The sequence below is a fragment of the Mustela erminea genome, chromosome 10 (genome assembly GCF_009829155.1).
Source record: "Mustela erminea isolate mMusErm1 chromosome 10, mMusErm1.Pri, whole genome shotgun sequence".
Classification (NCBI taxonomy): domain Eukaryota; kingdom Metazoa; phylum Chordata; class Mammalia; order Carnivora; family Mustelidae; genus Mustela; species Mustela erminea.
The window spans coordinates 108,584,374-108,604,917 of record NC_045623.1 but is presented as its reverse complement, the minus strand read 5'-3'; the positions used below and the strand labels follow the sequence as shown (position 1 = coordinate 108,604,917).

Here is a 20,544-nt window from a genome sequence, read left to right as displayed (position 1 = left end):
TCTACGGGAAAACAGAACTCTGACCCGCATGTCAACTTTTTTGATGTGATAAAAACAAATACTCGTAAACATTTTACTAAGTGACTTTTTAATTCCAACTTTATTAAAGACAGTGTCCCCTTTCTTGTGGAGTCTTTATCTGAAACAACAGCTTGCCGCCCGTGAGCAGGCGCGGAGCTGGGCCGGTCCCTGGGGCGCAGCGGCGAGGGGCAGGCCGTGGGCCGCCTCCTGGTCTCAGGCGCTGCGGACTCGTAGCTCTGCCCAGTTTCCCATCCGTCTCAGGGTTGTAGGCACTGAATGCGTTTACTGTCTGGCTTTTTGGGGCCCATTTTTACGTATCTGAGATGGAGCTCCTCTCGCTTCTAGGAGGCCATATGAAAACCTTTTACGTACCTGATCGTGGATTTTAATCTTGGCATTTAAATGATGTCCTGAACCGGTGCCTTTGATACAACACTGTTGTACCTGAAATGCTGGAACTCTGGACACTTGTTTTTCATACCGTTTTCCTGCTACATGCTCAGGCCTAAGTGACAGGAAACTGTCTGCGCTTGGTCAGGCGTCCGTAAAGGCCCTCAGGAAGTGTGGAGCCTCCCTCCTGAGGCCCCTACTCAGTCTGGCCTGTGGTCACGGGGGCCTGTCTCAGGTGGCCAGCCCGTAGTAGCTGAGGAGTGTGGAGCGATGCATCCCTGGGTGCCCGTGTCCACTCAGATCCCGGAGTGGTCTGCACAGGCCTCTGCCGGAAGCCTGGGCCACAGCCTCGCACAGGGCATGGGACATCCTGACCGCAGGTTCTCGTCCTTTATGAGATGGGACCTTCCGTTCACCCTGATGACATTCTTAACAGACCCACGCTTCTGTGGAACTCGTTTCTTCCGGAAGCTCATGGCAAAGTACAGTCTCTGGCACAAGTTAAATACTGTTTAAAAGACCCGAAGATAACAAAATGGTGGCAGGAAGTAGGCTGGACACGGCGGTGAGCTGGTGTGAACGGCCAGCCTGCCCAGGCTCAGGGAGAGCTCAGCTCTGAGAGGCAGCTGCGGGCTAGGCGTGAAGGCGGCGGAGAACCTCCCTTGCAGGCTGGCTGTGCACCCCGAGCCCTGGGCAGGCAGATCGCGGCCGAGATGCGGACTTCGTCCTCCAGAACAGCAGACAAACCTGACCGTGTATGAAAAGGCACGAGCCAGGTGCTGCAGGTGGAGACCTGACTCCTTGGGGTCTTTCCGCTCCTGTGAGCGGATGTGCCCAAGCCACCAAGTGGCCTGCCTCTGCCGACGAAGGCAAGGTTTCCAGGTCAGCGGGGCTGGCGGACTGACCAGTGGGTAAGCCCCGTTGTCTGCTGTTCCCACAACTGCCCCTTTGGGCCAAACCCCAACCGTCTGCTGTGCGCCCGATAGACTCCTCTTGTCATCACGTGAATGGCTGGGCCCACTTCTGGAACCAACTTTCCACTGTATGGTTTGGGGACGGGATGGAAACCACCTTGTCCAACAGTCCAGCTCCTGAAGAAGTGACCCAGATGTACCGTGGGGGGAAGCGGGGGAGCAGACCCCCTGGCGGGCTCTGCCCCAGCTGCTGCTCGCCACCTGCACCGCTCGGGGCTCGGGGCGGCGGAGCGGGGATGTGCCAGCCCACACTCGGCAGAGACCTCAGACCTGCCACCCTGCAGGCAGGTCCAGCTTCCGTCCCCGAGCTGCTCGTGTAGTTTCTCACGTGACATGAAAGAAAATCAGAGTTAGGAGATTCCTGTGCAAGGAAAAGCGACCTTGAGAGTTGACGGGGTTTCTCTCCTGATGCTGATTCCCCGGTGCCTCTGTCCTCCACCGGGCTAGCGGTAGTGCCGCAGGTAGACGAGCTTCTGTGGAGGAAACTTCTCCCTGCAGAGGGGGCACTCCGCCTGCAGGGGAGGAGGAGGGTCAGGGACCCTGTGGCCAGCGCGGACCCCAGCACGGGCCCTCCCACACCGGCACCTGCAGTAACGTGGGAGGTGCACACGTCTCTCTCAACTTCAAATGAAAACCCATTTCAAAAAAGCATTTTTTTCAGAAGTCACAAACCTGAAGGGAGGGCCTTAACCCGGGGGGAGTGGGGCATGGAGCTGGGAGCAGAGGCCAAGCCAGGGAGGCGGCCATCTGTCCACTCAGCTGCTACAGAGTGTCGTGCTGAGAGGTGTGTGGGGTCCTGTCTGGCTCCGTCCCAGGGGCCCCGCTCCTAAGGACAGGCCGGACTCCCTCTTGTCCCCAGGAAGGTCCACTCATCTCCCACTAGGCGTTCCTGCCTGGGGCCACCCGCTTACGGGAGACGGCACCTGTGTTCTTGGGGGATTCCCTCAAAATGGGGAGCAGGAGCCCCAAAGTGGAAGCTGAGTGGGACACTCCCGGGGACCCACGTGGTGCTGTTTCTAAGTGACGGCGGCCAGGCTGAGGCCGTGGCCCCTGTGAACCCTGGACCCGGGCTCTGAGGAATGCCCCTTGGCCAGCTGCCGGAGGTGAAGGTCCTCAGGTGAGAAGAGGAGGTGCCGACTGAGGTGCACATCCCGCCCCTCGTCTACCCGCCTCACCTGTGCGGCCCTCCCGACCCTCAGCCCCGAGAAAGCTCGATCTGGGCTGGGCCTGGGCGGCAGGGCTGCTGGGGGCCCAGAAACCCCACCCCTCACGGGCGGCGGCGCAGCTGTAAGAGACGGTGTGGCGGCCCCTGCTCTGGCCACGGGCACGACCCTGAACAGAGCTCCCACCCACGCAGGCCGTCCCGGCGGGGCATCCGCCCAGCTAGAGAAGGTCCTGCTCCTGCAGGCCGGCCGGGCTTCTGAGTGGCGGGGCTGGGGGCTGGGGCGACTCCAGGAATGGAACCGCATGGCCCGGCTGCTGTCCCCACCTCCCAGCAATGCCTCTGAACGCGCCGCTGGAGCCCCATCAGGGACGTGCAGGCATGTCCCGTATGCGGTCCATCCTAAGACAAACCTGGGATAGGCTTCCTGATTCCTGGGCAGCCTCCTGGGCCGGCCCGCCCACCCGCCCGTGAGGCCGGCGCTCCGGGACCACCGCTGCTGACCCCGGGGAACACCCACCTTGGCGTGGCACCACTGGGTGATACACTCCCAGCAGAAGAGGTGGCCGCAGGGCGTGGCTGTGGGGTGTTTGCGCTCCTCCAGGCACAGCGTACACGTGGAGTTTCTGGAAACGGCTTTCTCTTCCGCGTGGCTCCTGGCGGCGGGGCAGGGAGACACAAGATCTCACCATGACGTCCCTGCGATGCCGGCTCAGAGCCCCAGCAGCAGTGCTGTGCACAAGGCTGCTCAGCCCCTGCCGCTGCCCCCACCCCCACCCCCACAGGGCTGCAGCAGCCGGGCTGGGAGCCCCCCTTGTCCCCCTCCCCCCACACCTGCGGAGAGACAGGCCTCGGTGCAGCTTCCACTCCCGCCGGGCTCGCTGCCTCTGCCGGAAGCCGTATAGCTGCAGGCCCACGGAGAGGGCCAAGTGCAGCAGGGAGAGGACTCCTAGCAGCCTGTAGCTTTCTCGAGCCCTCGGGTCCTCTGCAGCCGGAGAGTGCACACGAAGCTGTCAGGGACCCCAAGGGACAGTCACATGATCAGTTGGCACAACCCCCTGGCGGTAGAGTGTCCCATCGAACCAGGCCAAAACCTGCCCTCCTGGCACAAGGGGGCACAGAGCGCGATCACGGGGTCTCTCTGCTGAGTGAGGGGGGCAGGAGCACCTCGCCAGGTCTGAGCGCAGGCGGGGGCCGCTGCTGGACAGCTCAGGCCCTCACTCTGGAGGAGACAGCGAGTGCTGAGCGACAGTGAGGAAGACAGCCACAGGGCTCCAAGTCTGCAGTCCAGTCCCTATGGCTGCAGGCGATGATCTGGGGGTGGGGGGCGTGCATCGGGGGACTCACAGCTCAGAGGAAAGTACCAGCAGGGAGTCCTGACCACGGCAGCCCAGGGAACAGGAGGAAAAGCCGCGCAGGCACGGCTGCTAACCTGCTTCTCTGTCACGTGAACAGAGCAGCTCCTGGAGGACACCTGGCTCCCCTAGTGACGGGAGACCGTCGGTGTGACACCGTGGCTAGTGACATGCCCAACATCGGACCACACCCCCGAAGGGAAAGTCCACTTCTGGTCTCCCTCCCGTTAGCTGGAGCCCCCCAGCCAGCCAGGCCCCACGTGTCCGTGCAGAGAAGACCCCAGGAGCGCAAAACCCTCTCTGCCTGGGTCGAGGCCGTGCGTCTGACCCCTCTGCTGCTGCGGCTCGGCGTACACCCTAGCTAGTGCTGGGGCAGCGAGCTGGCGGCTCTCGTGAGTGCGCACACTGAGGGCTGAGGCGGGACCAGAGGAGCAGGTGCTCCGGACGGTGCTGCCAAGTGAAGCGAGAAAGGGGGTGACCCTCGTGATCAGGGTCCTGAGCTGAGACTTCCTGTATGAATCTGGAAGCAAAGGCACCAGGACAGAAACAGGATGAAAGGTGGGACTCCTTGGCAGGCTCAGCCCAGGGAACGTCCTGGTGGTGACACGAGGCACCGTGACACCTGAGCCTCAGGTAGGGCAGCTGTGCAGGAGGGGGCGTGGGCCCGGGGGCCTGGAGCCCAGGGTCGGCGTCTTGTAAGTGCCGGCAGCAGGGAGGCAGATGAGCCTTTCCCTCAGGGTTGACTTTCTAGGGTCCGCCAGCAAACGCGACGCAGTAAAACCGTGTTTTTCAGGAGAAGATCCTGGCTCCAGCCCTGTGACCGTGCCCGCCGCCGGAAGCTGAACACACAGCAGCCAGAGGCGAGCAAGACCCTACAGCACCGGTGACTTACGTAAGTGACTCCTGTGAGCCTCTTGGCCAGGTGGTAGAAGGCCCCGTGGATGTAGAACCAGGCAACGTGGAGCCGCTGGAGGCAGCTAAGGCCCTGCCTGAGCACCACCACCGCGCGCAGGAGTGTCTTCTTCTGCGGCTCCGCCAGGGTGGCCGTGTGCTGGCGCACCCAGTGCCCGGCTCGGGACCGGCCACGCCCGCCCAGAGTCAGGCTGCCCTGCGAGGGCCTGGGGCTGTCGGCCTCCGCCTGCAGCTCGAGCTCCAGGTGCAGCAGGGCCTTGTCCAGCAGGTAGGGCAGGACGGTGTGCAGCACCACCAGCACGCCACGGCGCAACCTGGAGGGTACTCTGCTCCGGGACGGGTCCACCTGGATGACGCCAACATACTCCTCCCCGAGGGTCTGGTAGCCTGCGGGTGAGGGTGTGGGGCGACCCACCTGAGAAACTGAGGCAGGGGCCTGCCATCCTTTTCTTTCTCCCTGTACTGGATTTTGCTGTCAGGTGCCTGCATTTTCTGAAGGACGACGCTCCACTGGGGCCCTGCTGACCCTGCCCTGCGACAGGGCTTAGTGCCAAGACCCCCGTCGAGCCACAGACCTCAGCTACAGAGAAACTGTCCCACGGGCACCCCGGGCAAAGTCGAGGGCAAAGATCCCCAGGAACACAAAAAGGAACGGAGAAAGGCACAGAAGTGACACCCTGGAAGTTTCCGAGGCTCCAGTTGGGGCTCAGGCCTGGCCTCTCCTCCAGGGGAGGGCCCCAGCGTCCCCTCCTTCCCGAGACTGCGTCTGGGCCAGCTCCAGGGACACTGGGAAGCAGCTCCAGGAGCTTCTCACTCTGCGGGGCGGCACTCGCACCCCACCTCCGGGCCCCTGCTCTCCGGGGCCCACCGGGGCTACCTGCAAACGTGGTGAGGCCGAAGTAGGCGACGTCGGACAGCAGCTCCACCTCCCTCCTGCACTCCAGCCACCTCTTCGCACCTGAGAGGGCGGGCGCCGGGCGGGCGGTTAGGGTCCAGTCCCTGCGCGGCTCCTCCGGCCGCCAAGGTCCAGCCGCCGCTCCACAGGCCGAGACCGTCCCACAGCGCAGTCCGCCCCCCCCGCGGGCGTCCGCGCTGCTCGCCGTCCCCGCCGGGCCGGGTCTCCGGAGGGCCTCCCCCCCCGCCCCGCAGCCCCGGCCACCGTCCCGGCCCCAGACGGGCCACAAGCGCAGGGCGGGGGGCGGCGACCCGGAGCCCCAGCGAGGCGGCTGCGGCCCGGGGCGACCTCAGACGCGCCCACGGACCCCCAAGTTCCGCCGCGACACGGGGCGCACCGCCGGAGCCCGACCCGGGAACGTCCGGAACTGACCGGGCGGCGTCTGCGAAGCGCCGAGAGCGGCACAGAGAGGCCGGAGCGGGACGCGGCGCAGCCACAAGCCGCTTCTCCCGCCGCTCTGCGCCCCCAGCCCCGCGGCCCCCGCCCGCCGGACGCGCGCTGGGGTCCCCTCCCGCCCGCCGCAGGCCCGGGCTCACCCGCCAAGCTGTGCAGGGCGCCGCCCGCCGCGCCCCGGAGCCCGCCGCGGTAGTAGTCGTCTTTCTGCGCCGCGCGAACGACCTGCGCGGGGCCGGCGGCGGCGGGGGCCATGTCCGCGACGCGCGGGCACCTGGGAGCCACCTGGCCACGCCCCCGCGGGCTCAGCCTGATGACGCCAGAGGGCGGCGCCGGCCTTGCGCGACCTAGCGCGGGGGTGGAACCGACGGGCTGCGTGCGGGGCGGAGCCGTCCGGCGCCGGGGGCGACGTGAACGCGGGCGGGGACCGGGGGCGGGGCCGCGAGGGGGCGTGGCGACGTGAACGTGGGCGCGAATCGGGGCTGGGGGCGGAGCCATGAGGGTGGAAGGCGACGTGGGAGCGGGCAGGGGCGGGGGGCGGAGCCGTGCGGCGCTGGAGGCGACGGGAACGAGGGCAGGGCCCGAGGCCGGGGGCGGAGTCCGGGAGGGAGAACCAATGAGGGCTGGGGGCGTGGACGGAGCGGGGCCTCGGGGGCGGGGCGGGGCGGGGCCGGGAGTCGGGGGTGTGGCGAGGGCGGGGCCTGGTTCTGGCGCGCGGGCGTCTGGCGGGGTCCCGGCTCCGAGGGTCGCTGTGTGGGGAGTGAGCAGGACTCGGGGGTCCACGGTGACGATGACTGGCCGGGCGCCGCCCCTCCTCCAGCGGGCCGCCGGGCGCTGGGCTCCGCGAGGGTCCCGCCTCCCGGCTCTTGGAGGAGCGGCCCGGGGAGGCCGCACGCGGAGGGCGAGCGCTGGGCCAGCCCGAGGGCCCGCCGCAGGCCGCCGCGGCACCGGAGCCGGGGCGGGGGGTGGGGACGGGCGGGATGAGGGAGGGGGGCGGGGGGAGGGGCGGGCGGGGGGCGGAGGGGCGGGGCTGCACCTGTGGCGCGGCCGAGGGAGGGCAGGGCGCGCCCCAGGCCCACCTGCGTGGCGTCAGGCCCGGCCGCGGAGGGAAGCCCGGTGCACTTTCCGCTCCGCAGGGCTGGGGAGCCGCCGAGGCCGCACCGACCTTGCCCGAGGCGGCGGGGGTGGGGCACGGAGGGCGGGCCGGGCCGCAGGCCGGGCCCCACGGGCTGCGCTCTTCTGCGGGCACGCGGCGCGCGGGGAAGCCGCCAGGCTGCGGCCGCGCTGGGGAGACCGGCCCGGAGCTCACGGGCGGCCCGCGGGCTGTGGGCTCCTCCGAGAGGGAAGGCGCGGCCTGGGCGGTTCCCACAGTCCCTCCTGCCGCTGGAGCCCCCGTGCCCTTCTGGAGCCGAGCCCCTGCCCCTGGCCGAGTTTCCTGGAGACCGAGGCTGCCTGAGGCTTTAGTGGGCAGTGCAGGGTAGACCCCTCGGCTGGGGGCGGCCGGTGGAAGACCCCGAGTCCTTCACAAGTCTCTGCCCAGCTGCGTCCACCAGGCTGAAACCTCCGCGTCCTGGTCCCAAAGAAGCCCCGGCCGGGGGGTTTGCACAGACAGCCCCGCCCACCGGCTCCGGCTGCGGTGGAACTTTCCTTCCCTCACTGGCCTGTCCCACCCGCCCGTGGGCGCTGCTCAGGACGGTGCCTTCCGGGCAGCTCCCCCGCTGCGGCCTCCCGCCTGGGCAGGGCAAGGCCAAGAACCATGCGACCAAACCAAGTTGTGTTGTTCTGGGACCTGGGTCCCCACAGGGTTCAGACTCAAGTTCCCAACCCCGGGGGCTGCCCTAAGAGGACTTGGGATTGGAGTCAGAAGGCCGAGCGGCCGGCAGGTGGTGCCGTCAGCCCATCTGCTCCGCCAGGTCAGTGGGCAGACTTTCCGGGGTTCAGGGAGTGAGTTTCACGGTGGCAGAGTGACTCTGACCTCCTCCGTCAGGAAGGCAGAGAGCTGTGTGGACCCGCGTGGGGCTGAGGTGGCCGACGGGAGTCCAGCCCTGGTGTGCGGCTGCTGTCTGTGGGCTGGGCATTCCGTAAGGGGTTGCTCCATCTTTAAACGGAGTGTCCCGTGGACGCCGAGCCATTGGCTGTGCTGATCTCTGACTCAGCCAGTCTCTGACCCTACCAGCTGGCCCTCGGTCACTTACAGGGAGCTCTCGCTTACACACAGGCTGCCTTAAGCCCGGGACCTCTGTTTTCCGCGCTGTGAAATGGGAACACTGATAGAATTAGCTGGTGTTTATTAGGGGCCCACGACGGCAGCGCTCGAGTCACCTGGGTCCCAGCCACGCGTGGAGCAGGAATCTAACTCGCAGCATGTAGTGTCCCCCGTCCCTCCTCCTGGGTGTCTGCTCCGGCCCCTCTCGGGAGCCCCGCTGCATACCTCAACCCCGGTCCCCCCCTCATCTCCCACCTGAACCCAGCGCCACCCAGCAGCCTAGGGGGCCGCCCAGGGGTCCGCTGGGCAGCTTGTCTGTCCCTCTGCTTCGCCAGGGAGGCCAGTGGCCGTTGTATCGCCAAGCCCGGCACGCACAGGTGCTGAGGAAGACAGTGCCGGCAGGAGAGAAGGAAAAACCGTGTGGGTCAGCTCATTGCCCCTGCTCTTACCAAGGCTCGGCATGTGACTCCCTCCGCTGTCGCCAGGGTTCAGGAGCTTCAGGTCAAATGCCAGGTGGGGTGCGTCCCTGTCCTGGACTGGGAGTGGGGGTTCCCAGGCAGAGATGTCAGTCCAGGCGGACACAGGATGATGGAGTAGGCTGTGTGTCCCTGATGGGGCAGGAGCCCTGCGGGTGCTGAGCAGAGGAGGGCACTGCTGCCTTGTGGGGAGCAGCTTCTGGACAAACACCGAGGACCGGCTCCTTCGCCCCGTGACTGCCCGGAGGGCTTGGCGGCCCAGGAACGCACCTCACTCCACCGGCTGGCAAGAACATCCAGTGGCCGCCCCCCGAGCAGAGGCCTTCTCAGCTGAGGGGTGGAGGTCCCATAGCACTGCCCCATTGGGGGGCTTGTCAGGTGGGGTCAGGACGAGGGGCCAGAGAACCGAGCCTGGGCCTGGGGCTCGGCTTTGTGTGGGAGGTGATGTCCATGATTCAGGGCGCCAGAGGGTGGCTGGGGACCAGTGTGTTCTCGTGCTGGTCAGGGATGGCATTTTCCTGGCAGAACAGCATGTCTGGCAGGAACAGAGCCAGCCTGGCGCTGTGGGGCTCGGAGCCATGGTCAGGGTTCCACCAGAGCCAGGACAGGAAGCCGAACTCGGGCTGGGGGAGGAAGGGGTTACCGTCATGTGGCAGAGCTAAGCGACCACAGGCCAGAGAGCTCTTCTCGGGTAAAAGCAGGCACCAGGCAGGTCCCAGGTCTGTCCGGTCCCACAGCTGTTCCCTAATGGCCTTGCCTGTTGCTGGACGGGCACGGGGTCTTCACGCGGGTGCGGCCATCATCCCAGACTGAGCTGGCTGGTGTAAGACGCTAAGAGCCCAAGAAGAGACTGTTCAGGAGGGTTTCCTGGACGAGGAGGCTTTGCTCTGGCAGAAGGGGGGAGGGCTCCATCCAGACAAGAGAGAGGGGTCTTGTGGGGCTGCAGGGAGAAAGAAAGTGGGGGGCAGGCCAGGCCCCTGCAGAGTGGGGTTCCCAAGAGTGAGGACCCATGGACCAGGGAGAGCCCGATGGGGAAGCCTCAGCACGGCCGCAGGCTGGGCAGGGTGTCGGGAGAGGCGCTGGTCACCCGTGCGCTCCCTCACTCCAGCCAGGGGTGTGGCCTCCGTCCTGGGGAGCTGGCAGGTCAGGCCTGTCCTGGGGCCGTGTCGGTGGGGCTGTGGGCGGGCGGCCACTTCTGAGGGACTGGGTGCTGGAGGCTCCTCGTCTCTCCTGGGCTGCCACTGTCCTCGGGCAGCCTCTTCGTTGTGGCTGCCGCGTCTGGGCAGGTCCCCACCTTTCCTGGGTCTCAGTTTCCTTGTCTGCCGAAGGAGGCCGTAGAGGCACTCAGCTCCCTGGGCTCCGGGAGCTGCAGGGCCTGGCTGCGGTGCTGGGGGGCATGGCCCTGGGGGCCTGAGTGGCTCGGGGTCCTGGGAAGAGGGGGCAGCAGGTGGTGAAAGCCTCTGCGGGCAGAGCCAGCGTTTGTCTGGGTGCCAGTGCCCGTGCTGGGGAGGTCAGTCTGGGGGAACCTCCTGACCTGCCCCCTGCTCTGTTCCCCCTGCAGGCCCCGGCCAGCAGCAGGGGCTCCCCCCTGTGGAAGGCGGAGGGACTGCATGGACAGGTGACCCAGGGCAGGGCAGGCGCTCCTGGGGGTCCTGCCGGTGTCTCTCCTCCGGGTCAGGGCTCTGGGAGCACGTGCTCAGCGTCAGTGGTGCAGCCACTTGGTTGCTGAACGTGGGTTTGCACGACATCAGCAGCCGTCAAGGGCAGCAGCTCCTCCTGGTTCCTCTGGCCCCTTTCGGGGTGCAGCCCCGTGAGCCGGGAAGAGGCGGATGGGAGATTTCTGCGGCAGAGTTGGAGAACCGAGGCTGTTGAAGGCCCATGACCTTCCCGGTCTGAAGCGACAAGGGCCGCGGGGCCTCATGCGCAAGCGGGACGGACTCCCCTGCCAGGCTGAGAGGCCCGCGTGTGGCCCGGGGGGTGCTGTGAGTGTGCCCTGGGGTTCTCCTGTGAGCAGAGAGGCCGGTGGGCGGGGCTGAGGCCTCCAGCAAAAGGCTCTGGGTGTTCCGGCTGGTCCGCACGCTCATTGCTCTGGCCCGTTTATTGGCTATAAACTGACAAACAGGCGTGACCTACCTGATGTGTCACCAAAGGCCGGGGCCGGGTGGGGCCCGCTGGATCTGGTGGCTCTGGGCACGTGGTGGGGCTGAGCGCCCGGCCAGCTCCTGGCCCCCCCACACCGCCCCTGCGGCACCGAACCGTCCTGTCCTTGCTCCGGAACCTTCCGAGGCTCCCCGGTGCCTGAAGACAGAGTTCTGGGTCTGACCTTGGCACTGGAGGTCCCGTGGATATTATGGGCACCTTGAAAAGAGGGGCGCAGGAACATGGGTGCCCTGATAGGCAAAGGCTGCTCCGCCCACGAGGACACCTTCAGGTTCCTCCAGGCTCCCGCCCCGCTGCACTCACCTTCGCGGGCATGGTCCCCTGCACGGTGGTCTGCTGCCTGCCTCCTTGAGATGGGTGCCACACGAGTGTGGCACTTCTGACGGGTCACTGCGGGGTCCTGGTTCCATGAGGGGCTTCGGAAGTGTTCCTGAACAAACAAGAAAGGAACAAAGGACCTCTTGTTTTGGTGCCGAGGGCAGGAAAGGGCGCCCCCAAACAGTGGCTCCTGGGCTGGAGGCCAGCAGGGTCCTTGCGGCCTTCCCCAGCCCCTCCTTCCCCTCGATCTGTGGCCCAGCAGGTGGTCTGGGCGCTGTCAGGTGAAGGGGAGCCTGGCAGGCAGGACTTCGGGAGGTGCCCCCAAATGAGACGCAAGCTCCTCCGGGCTAATCCTTGGAGGATGCTGGGAGCCCCACCACAGTTCTGTCCACACTGGGACCGGGGCTCCGTGCCAGCCCTGGGCCCGCGGATCCTGCCGCAGAGCCTTTGCACACCCTGTCCCTTCTGCCCGAAGGGTCCCCTTCTGCAGAGGGTCCTGGGGGCGTGGCCAGACCTTGGGCCCCTCGGAGCCCCTTCTTCCCTCCTCTGCTCTGGAGCTTTTTGGCAGCTTGGCTGGTGGGTATGGGGTTGCCTCAGGGTGTGTGGTCATTGATCAGGAACTCAGTGAGCTCTGGGTTAAGGACAGAGAGATGTGGGGACCGGCCCTGCGCCTCTGCCCTCCTCCTGTCCCAAACCTCAACTTACCTCTCGATGTCAGCAGACTCTGGCCCCCACCCCAGAGACTCAGCATCTCATCTGGGCTGAGGGGAGCTGTCGGATGGAGGCATTCAAGGCAGGGTCTCTCCTGTCCCTCACGGGCCGTGGGCTGTAGGATTCCATTTTAACCCCTGCGCAGATGCCCCCTTATGTCTCCGCCTGCGGCTGCCTGTCAGGCCCGAGTGGCGCTCGAGGGGAGAAGATGCAGTGCAGGCAGGGCAGGGGGCCTGTCTCCAGTCGTGAGGTGTGCCCTGCCCACAAGGGTGTGCTCCTGGTGCGAGCACGGAGCGCGTCCCCAGGCACGGGGGTCCCAGAGCGTGACGACCGGGAGGGACCTGTGCCTGCCTGCCAGGGACCTGCCCGCCAGGCTGGGCTTCTCCAGGCCCCCGCGGGTGGACCGTGTGCCTGCCGTCTCCTGTGGGGGGAAGGGGCAAGCAGCATCCTGCTCGACGGGTGAGGAAACCAAGGCTCAGAGAAGCTCCTGGGCTGTGCTTTCCAGCGCGTTCTGACCCCAGGAGTCCTCAAGCACAGAGGGCCGCAGGGGCCAGTCCTCACGACGGACGGCCACTTACTTGCCTGTCTGGTCCCCCCGGGATGTGCCCTGGTGGGTTTCAGGGTGCATCTTCTGTTTTTGGCATTTCTCAGCACGGATGGGGTGGTTTTGCCGGAATTTAAAAAAAATCAGTCTTAGCAGAGCACAAGGCGGTCTCCGGACCGAGCCATTTCTGGGGTCCCCGGGGTGTGGTGCTGTGGGGACTGGGTCGTGCGCACGGGCTCGCGAGCTGGCTGCGACACACGGCCGCTGTTAAAATCAAATTAAACTAATTAAATTACGTGAAACATGTGAGTAGTATCAGAAACGTGGGGTGACGAACGGTCACACTTCTGGCCTCCTCATCTGTCACGTCCGCTGCTGTCGGCACCCTCCTCTCAAAGCCGCGGGGTCCCAGCGTCTGCCCGGCGGCCGTCCCCGGGACGTCGGTGGCTGCGTTTCCTCCAGGCGCCTTTACGTGAAAATTGGCCAACAGTGCCCAACCGCCCACCGAGGGTTTTGCCCCCGGGAGCTGCTGGTGAATCGTACCAATGCCTCCTGGTTATGATTATTATCTGGTATTTACTTCGCCAAGTATGAAAACTCGTCATCTAAAAGAATTCTCTCGACGCAGTCTTCCTGGATAACCGTGGACTCATCACGCAGCTCTGCAGAGAACGTCTCTCCTCGGCTGTTGAGGTGGACTTGAGAGCCGTGCGCGGCGGCCCAGCAGTCCCGGGCGTGCACGTGGCCCAGCGAGCGGACGGTACTCCGTCCTGATGACTGCGGCCCCCACGTTGTCCTGTCCGTCCCCGGGACGTCTTATCCTGTCCCTGGAAGTCTGCGGCCCTCCGCCGCCCACCTGCCTCCCCTCAGGAAACCACCCGTGTGTTCTCTGTACTTAAGAGTCCGTTGCGTCTTTGTTCGTTGGCTGTGGTGTGGAGGTTCCACGTGCGTATGGAATCGCGTGTTTGTCTGTCCCAGACGGGCTGGTTTCGCTTAGCGCGACGCCTCGGTCCACGCACGCCGCGGCGGGTGGCCAGCGCTCCCCCTTGCTGACGGCCGAGTCCTCCGTCGTGTGTGTGGCACGTCTCGACTTGGCGGCGGACACGCGTGTGCTTCCGTCGCGGCTGCGGGACACACGGGGGCTTCACGTCGTCCCGGATCCGTGTTGTGTGTCTGCGGGCAGCGCAGCGGCGGGGGGGCTGGGTCCTACGGTCTTTCTATTTATAGTTTCTGGGGAACTTCCATACTGTTTTCCACAGTGGCTGCGCCTGTTTACGTTAATATAAATAATATTTTATAAAGAGCAGCTTTTTTCCCCAAAAACCAAATCCAGTGAGAAGGGGGTGTTGCTGTTTGGGGTTGCAGGTCTCTGCCATGCCGGGCAGGAGGAAGGGGCTGGGCTCTGATCTGTGGCTGCACCGCAGCCACCGTACCTGCTGTCGGGGCCGGGTGGATGGGGCGCACACGCAGGAGCCCCCGGGAACAGCACGTGGTCCTGACCCCCGCCACAGCCAAGGACGGAGGGGTCGCGGGTGAGCGTGGGGCTCTGCCTCCTCGGTCCCAGTGGTCCGTGTTTCCCTGTGAGTGGATCTCCCTCTACCCGAGCACTGGCAGGCCGGCTGGGGGGCCGGGGCGGGCGGGGGCAGACTTCCTGGACATTGACACGCCCAAGTCTCTGTCCCTAGCGCTGCCACGCCGCCGTGAGGAAATGCCTTCAGACGCTTGGAAGCCATCAGACTTGCCGTGCCGGGTACGTGCGCCCCAAAATGCTCATTTCGACTTCAGCTCAAACGTCATGGGCAACAGATCCTGTCGCTTTGCCCCCAGGAGGCGGGCTTGCCCTGCGGGGTTCGGAGCGTGGCGCCCACGGAGGCGCACCCAGGGCACCCAGCACACGGGCTGCAGCTGCTCTTTCCCGCCAAAGCCACCTGCGCCCTGCGGCTCACACAGGGCGCTGGGAACCTCAGCTCACCTTCCAGAGGTCCCCAGGGCAGTGGCTTTCTCTCTGTGACTCTGGGTGCCTGGTGACAGAGGTGGGGGCGGGGGGAGGGCTGACCCGGCGCGGCCTGGAGCCGCGGCCTGGTCCGTGCAGAGCCTCACCCGCCGCCGCGCTGAAGTCGCCGCAGGGGAGAGGAGGAGGCGGTGCGGACAGAGCAGACCGCGTGCCCCGTGCTGGGGGTTCTGGGGACCCCTGGGGCTCCCCGTGGCCGCCTTTGGGAAGCGTGCCCCCTCGGCGTGCCCCTCTGGTCTCTGCCTCCTTGGCTCAGTTCTGTGCTCCCAGGGAGCTTCTCCTTCCGGCTGTTCCCGCGCGGCCTGTCGTCCCTCCTGTGCGTCCCCTGCATAGTGCCGCTGCCGGCCACTTCCCCGCCCTGGGGGCCTGCGTGGTGCTCTCTCCGGGGCAGAGCGCCGGGGTCCCAAGCTGGTACCTGTGTCCGGCCTGTTCCCCCCTCCCCGCCCCGGGGGTCGTTCCCGGCCAGTGGACGCCAGTGGACGGAGAGGCAGACCTGGTGGCGCCCGACGGGGTTGCGGGCGGTGAGGCCAGAGGAGGAGGTGTCTGCGGGCAGGCAGGGTCTTGCGGTGGGCCCCTCGGCACTCCCGCAAGGAGTCTGCAGGGCACCGTGAGGGGGTGCGGCGGGCATCAGAGTCGCGCGGGGAGGAAGCCCCTGGGGCGTGGGGGGACACACACTGGCTCTCCCCGCGCACAAGGGCAGCGAGGGTGGGCGGGGCACCACGGACTGGCAGGGGCAGGCGACGCGTCCCTTTGTCCCCTGGGGGCTTGGTGGGGGCAGGTGGCCATTCTGTGGGGTGGGCATGCCCGTCTGGGTGTGAGTGTCACGGCCCTGGCAAACGGACTTGGGCTGGGCTGCCCTCCCACCTGTCTGAGCCTGGGCTGTATGTCCTGATGAACTAGGCTGGCCCTGGGGGGGCGGGGTCAGGTGGGCCTCTCCGCCCTGTCCCACGGCCTGGCCCAGCCTGGCACCGAACAATGTCATCTATGAGTGGTCACCTGTGGGCAGTGGCCAGTTTCCAGGACTTGACGTTGGCATCTGGGTGGGAGTCTGGGCAGAGGCTGAGCGCCAGAGACAGGAGGGCCCTCTCCTCCCCTGGGGCCCTGCAAGCAGGAAGCGGCTCGGCTGAGGGCCGTGCCTCCTGCCCGCAGCGCCCACGCCCGAGGCTGCTGACCCGGCCGGGGGCCCCCAGACTGTCAGGGGCCCAGTATGCCAGTGTGGCTGGAATGGGGGGCAGCACGGGGGAGCCTGGCACGGCTTGAGGGGCAGGGGTCGGCGGGGTGGGGCTCCGCTCACACGGCCAGGTGCGGCCGGGCTTATGCCAAGGGCTGACCTCACGGTCCGTAACGGCCGCGCCCCGGCTTGCGGTGGGGTGCTGTTGCCTAATTAGGTTCTGCTGTGCCAGCCCTGCTGAGCCCCACGCCCGGCCCGCGCTCACAGACGTGTCCGGGCACGGATCCTGGGCTCCTGGGGCGGCAGGAAGCCGCGGTGCCTGCTCGGGGACCCGGCAGTAGCCGGCCGGGACGGCGGCAGGAGCTTGCTCCGACCTGGTGGGCTGCACGATCCCGCTGCCTCCGGTGAACCTGGGCCAGGAGACCCCACACCTGCCGGTGAGCCTGGGGCTGGGGCGCGCAGAGGGGTGACCGGGAGCAGAGGGTGCGCCTGTGAAGGGCTGTAGTGGGCAGAGCCGGGCTGGGGCTGGAGCGACCCATGAGCCCTGGGTGCCCTGGCCTTGGGGCCACCTGGTCTCTCCCCGTGCTCTTCTGAGGCACGGGACCCCAGAGAGCTCATGGCGGGCAAATTCTAGGTCTACTGGAGGGTGCAAGCCAGATGGAGGTTGGGGGGCCGGAACAGGCCAGGATGAGGGAGGGACAGACTCCTGGGGGTTGGAGGGGGCATCGGAGGCCTGGGTTTCAAGCGTCATGTGCTAAGATTGATCCGAGGGGACTGGGGGGGGCGCCGTGGGGAGCCTGGGCCTGCCCACCTTTGGTCATGCTTCCTCCTTGGGCAGAGCACGGCTCTGGGTGTCTGGAGGGCCCAGGTGTCCCGAGGTCTACCCCAGGGCTAGGCCGGGAAACTCTGTCCTGGGCCCAGTGGCCTCCCACCTGGCCTCTGCAGCCCCTCTCTGGCCCCCAGGGAGGAGGAAGCCCCTGCAAGGAGGCAGCCGTGGGTGTGAGGCGAGCTCGCTGGCTGGAGTGGGGGTTCCAAGCTGGAAAGGAGCCTGAGCAGAGGCCAGTGGGCTGAGACTGGGGGGCACAAGGAGGCAGGCAGAGCCTGGGGCCCTCCAGGGTTTCGGAGAACAAAGGGGCTCTATCTTCTGCACAGACCGTCAGGTGGCTGAAAGGGCCTGAGCCCCAGGGTCGGGGGGACGGTGCCAAGGGCTGTGGGAAGGGTGAGTGGGCAGCCTCCTCGGCCATTTCTGGGCCCCGGGGCCCGCCCCACCACGGCCCGCAGCACGCCGGCTCCTCCTTCACAGCCGAAGGTACGGGCTGATTTCTGTGAAGCGATGCCTGTTCTGTCTTTGAACATCATGGAGCTGTGGAAAGATCCCAGCACCGGGCAACAGTCACGCTTTGGTGACGCTGGGGTGACCGGCCCTCACCTGGGTGGGCTGTTCAGCTCCGGAGGGTGGTGAGCTGGGCTGTCCTACAACCAGTGCCCCAATCCCCCCCCCCCCATTGGCCCGGATGGCCGGCCAGGCCTCACGCCCGCCACCCTGCTCTCTCTCCAGGTGTGTGATGTCACACAGGTCCAGCCTCTACTCCAGAGGGGGACGCCGGGGGCCCCGGGGACAGAGGAACCTCAGAGCAGCTTCTTCCGGCCTCCCGCGCGCAGCTGGCCCCCGCTGGTGACCCGGGCCAGCCCCATCTCTCGCCTGCTGCCCCCAGCCGACTAGAGCCCTCCACCCTCCGTGATGGCTCCCCCACCGGGGGACCCAGGGCCCAATCTGAGGACTGGACAGTCTTTCCTGAACATCAATATTCTGCCTGTGGGTGAGTGAGGCCTCTGGTCAGACGCGGACGTGGTTCGGAGTCCAGTCCTCCCTCCCGGGAGAAAGGGATCTGCCTGTGCCCCCGGAGCAGCGGGAGCCGTGGGCGGGGGCCCAGCACACGATGCCGACGGTGGCCGGTGTGCCCCGTCCCCAGTGCACAAGGGTGACATGTCTTTGCTGGTCTTTTTCCAAGATGGGGGGCTGAGGTGGCCTCACCCAAGGACCCAGGCTTTCCTCTAGTTGAGCAGGAATTGTGGTCCAGGAACAAGTGCGTCCAAGGGGGCTCCCCGCGGCAAAGGCGATGCAGGCTTCCTGCAGGGCTGGAGCTAAGAGTGGGAGAGGACACCCAAGCAAGGTCAAGGCCCCACTGCCTGCAGCCCGGGTGTTTCCTCCGCTCAAGGGCCAGGGCAAGGGTGGCAGAGGGAACAGACTTTCCTGTTAGCAAGATGGCTTTGGGGCTGCCGGCTTGCCTGCCAGCTCTGTCCGGGACAGTGGGACCCCTGGGATCCTGGCCCAGCTCGGGGGTCCTCAGCACAGCCATGCTGTGCATCCCGGGGAGGCTCTCCGTGTCCCTGGGCCCGTCTGGTCTGTGCCTCCCCATGGCCTGGAGGCAGTGGCGTCTGTGGTCTCCGGAATAGGGTAGCACCGGTTTGGAGCATGCGGTCTCCCCTGCAGCTTCCGGAGAGCTGGGGTGCTGCGTGCACACTGGAGACACGTCTCAGGTACGTGTCTAGAGAAGGTCCTGCCGCGTGAATGCGCCACGGAACCACCACCTTACGCTCGTTTGTGGCATCTCGGCTTTCAATGCCTGGAAGCACGCGGAGTACACGGGTGCAGGCGAGCCTGGCCAGGTGGGAGAGCCCCTCCCCGAGGGCAGGGTGGGTGCCGGCAGACTCCGGCTGCAGCGGCTCTCCTGCCGTATAATTTGCTTGAGCCAGGGACGGTCTGTCCACGTGGAAGACTCCCATACTGCTTGGTGGGAGCCTGCTGGCCGGGCGAAGCTCTCCAAGAGGCAGGGGGCTTATCCTCTTCCGCCCCAGGAAGCTGGCTGCCATGTCCTGAGTCTCCCGCACCCTGGGTGCAGTGGAGGCCACTGGGGCGCGTCTGTGCCCGGTCCTACGGCTCAGGCCCCTCAGGCCGGGGCGGAGCTGCTACCTTTGGGCTGGGGTCCTGCCAGCCCCTGACTCGGGAGTTTGGGCTTAGAGCCGGGGGCCCTGCTGGCGCCCACCTGGAGTGGGAGAGCCCCCAAGTCCGCTGGCTCTTCCGTTCTTGTCTGAGCAGCAGCGGGTTGGCCTCTGCCGGCTGGTGCAGGGGCCCTGGCTCCTCCTGGATCCTCCTGGGCAGATGGGCAGCGGGTGGGACCCTGACTCTGCTCTCTCGGGAGGTCGGGGAGGAGAGCCAAGAGGGAGCGCCATCGGGGTGAGGCCAGGCTAGCAGGCCCGCGTCTTGGGGTGGTGGCCCATGTGCGTGCGTCCCCGTGGGTAGATTTGCCCAGGAGGACCTGCTCGTCCCCAGGCTCTCTGCTGCCTGCTCGGGGGGCGGCCCCTCAGGGTAGCGGCAGTGGAAGTGCGCGTGGGCACGTGTATGTGGCAGGAATTGGCGCGCACCCCGTGAGGTTCTGTGCACGTGTGTGTGTGTGGAGGGGGCTGTGTGTGCTCCGTGCGCCCCTGTGCCCCGAGGGGCCGAACCCGGCTTGTTCTCCCACATTCCCAGGCATGTCCCAGCAGGTCTCCTCTGCCAAGGGGACACGTCTGCTCAGAGGCCCACAGCCCCCTGCCCAGGCCCTGGGGCTGCTGCTCTGCTCAGTCTGGGACGGACACCCAGAGAAAGGGGTGGCTGGAACAGAGAACGAGGAGCCCAGGCAGGACCCTGGGGGGAGGCTGTGGGAGCCAGGGGCCGTGGGGGAGGAACGGGCTTCACCCTCAGACTGCTGTCCCCTCGCCCTGGCCCTGTCCCTTGCCTGTCCTACGTCCTGCTTTCTGTCCCCCACCGGTGCCCCCTGTGCTCTGCCTCCCCTCCGTGCCTGGCTCATGGGTACGGATGCAGATGAGACAGGCCCTGGGCTTGGTTCTGGGCCGAGGGCTGCGGCAGGTCCTTCCGGAAGGCTCCCTGGGGCAGCACCACGGAGCAAAGGCAGGGCAGGAGAGGCCCTGGGCCCTGGAAACAGTCAGCAAGGCCATGGAGCAGCTCGCGTGTCCTGGCGGCTGCTTGGGGACAGTCAGTGGCTATAGTTCTGTTTCCCTGGCGGCCAGGGGGTTCCTCTGGGTCTGGACTGATGTCTGTCCGGTTGCCGTGAGCTGCAGCACCGTCCTGGCTGGTGCCCACTCAGTCCCAGAGGGGGAGACGGTGCGTGTGTGCGGCGGGGGGAGGCTCAGGGCGTGCCCAGGGGCTGTGTGGCTGGGGTCTGTTCTGGGGTCCTGGCCTCTTGGTCTCGAGGACCTGGGTTGGTGGCTTGTGTGGGGGCAGGGCCGTCACCCGGTGCCTGCTCTGTGCCACCCATGCCGGGACTCCCAGCCGCGTGTCTGCGATGGGCTGCAGGCGCCAAGTTCCTGGTGGAGAAGCGAGTGTGGCCTCAGCCCCGCGGCCCACTTGTGGTGGGGAGAAAGGCCCCTTCCTGCCAGAGCTGAGTGCGTGGACCCCAGCGGCCAGGACCAGGGCTGGGACCGTGGGACAGTGCCCGGAAGGGGCCGTTCCCACGGCAGGCTGCTCACCCTTGTCCTTGCGTATCCGTGGTCGCAGGTCCCAGTTCGAGCGACTGGAAGCTGCTCTGCGGATGAGGGTCCAGAGACCCCTGGAACTGCTCTCCGACAACCTCAAGACAAGCATAATGAGGGCCGGGGGTGCCGGGCACAGGCTCTGAGGGGCGGGCGGCACGGGGGCCTTTCCGGGGGCCGGTAGAGACCCGAGCTCTCAGGCTGGGCAACTCTCTGGCCCTGACAGACAACACACCGGGCTCTGCAGGGGGC

At 66.7% G+C, this 20,544-nt stretch overlaps 2 protein-coding genes across 4 annotated transcripts in view; one reads left to right on the top strand and one right to left on the bottom strand.

Moving 5' to 3' along the window:
• Positions 1 to 71: 71 nt before the first annotated feature.
• Positions 72 to 6,481, bottom strand: PEX10 (peroxisomal biogenesis factor 10). 3 transcript variants are annotated; one of them, XR_004289919.1, is made up of 7 exons: positions 6,306 to 6,477; positions 5,692 to 5,772; positions 4,795 to 5,201; positions 3,382 to 3,557; positions 3,068 to 3,203; positions 2,561 to 2,670; positions 72 to 1,897 (listed from the first exon to the last, which is right to left on the bottom strand). XR_004289919.1 is itself a non-coding variant. In XM_032361779.1 (7 exons), the coding sequence occupies exons 1-7, from the start codon at positions 6,415 to 6,417 to the stop codon at positions 1,829 to 1,831; spliced, it is 876 nt and encodes a 291-aa protein (XP_032217670.1). In that variant the 5' UTR covers positions 6,418 to 6,481; the 3' UTR covers positions 72 to 1,828. The 3 variants fall into 3 exon arrangements, 2 of the variants coding, with proteins under 2 accessions (XP_032217670.1, XP_032217669.1); XM_032361779.1 differs by lacking the exon at positions 4,795 to 5,201 and adding an exon at positions 5,230 to 5,421 and having other exon boundaries at positions 6,306 to 6,481; XM_032361778.1 differs by lacking the exon at positions 2,561 to 2,670 and having other exon boundaries at positions 6,306 to 6,476.
• Positions 6,482 to 16,028: 9,547 nt separating this feature from the next.
• The window catches only part of PLCH2 (phospholipase C eta 2), a 64,981-nt gene continuing 60,465 nt past the window's right edge, over positions 16,029 to 20,544 (top strand). The window contains exons 1-2 of the mRNA XM_032301580.1: positions 16,029 to 16,196; positions 17,318 to 17,579. Coding sequence (XP_032157471.1) covers positions 17,501 to 17,579 — 79 coding nt within the window. The 5' untranslated portion in view covers positions 16,029 to 16,196; positions 17,318 to 17,500. The remainder of the gene's footprint in view (positions 16,197 to 17,317; positions 17,580 to 20,544) is intronic.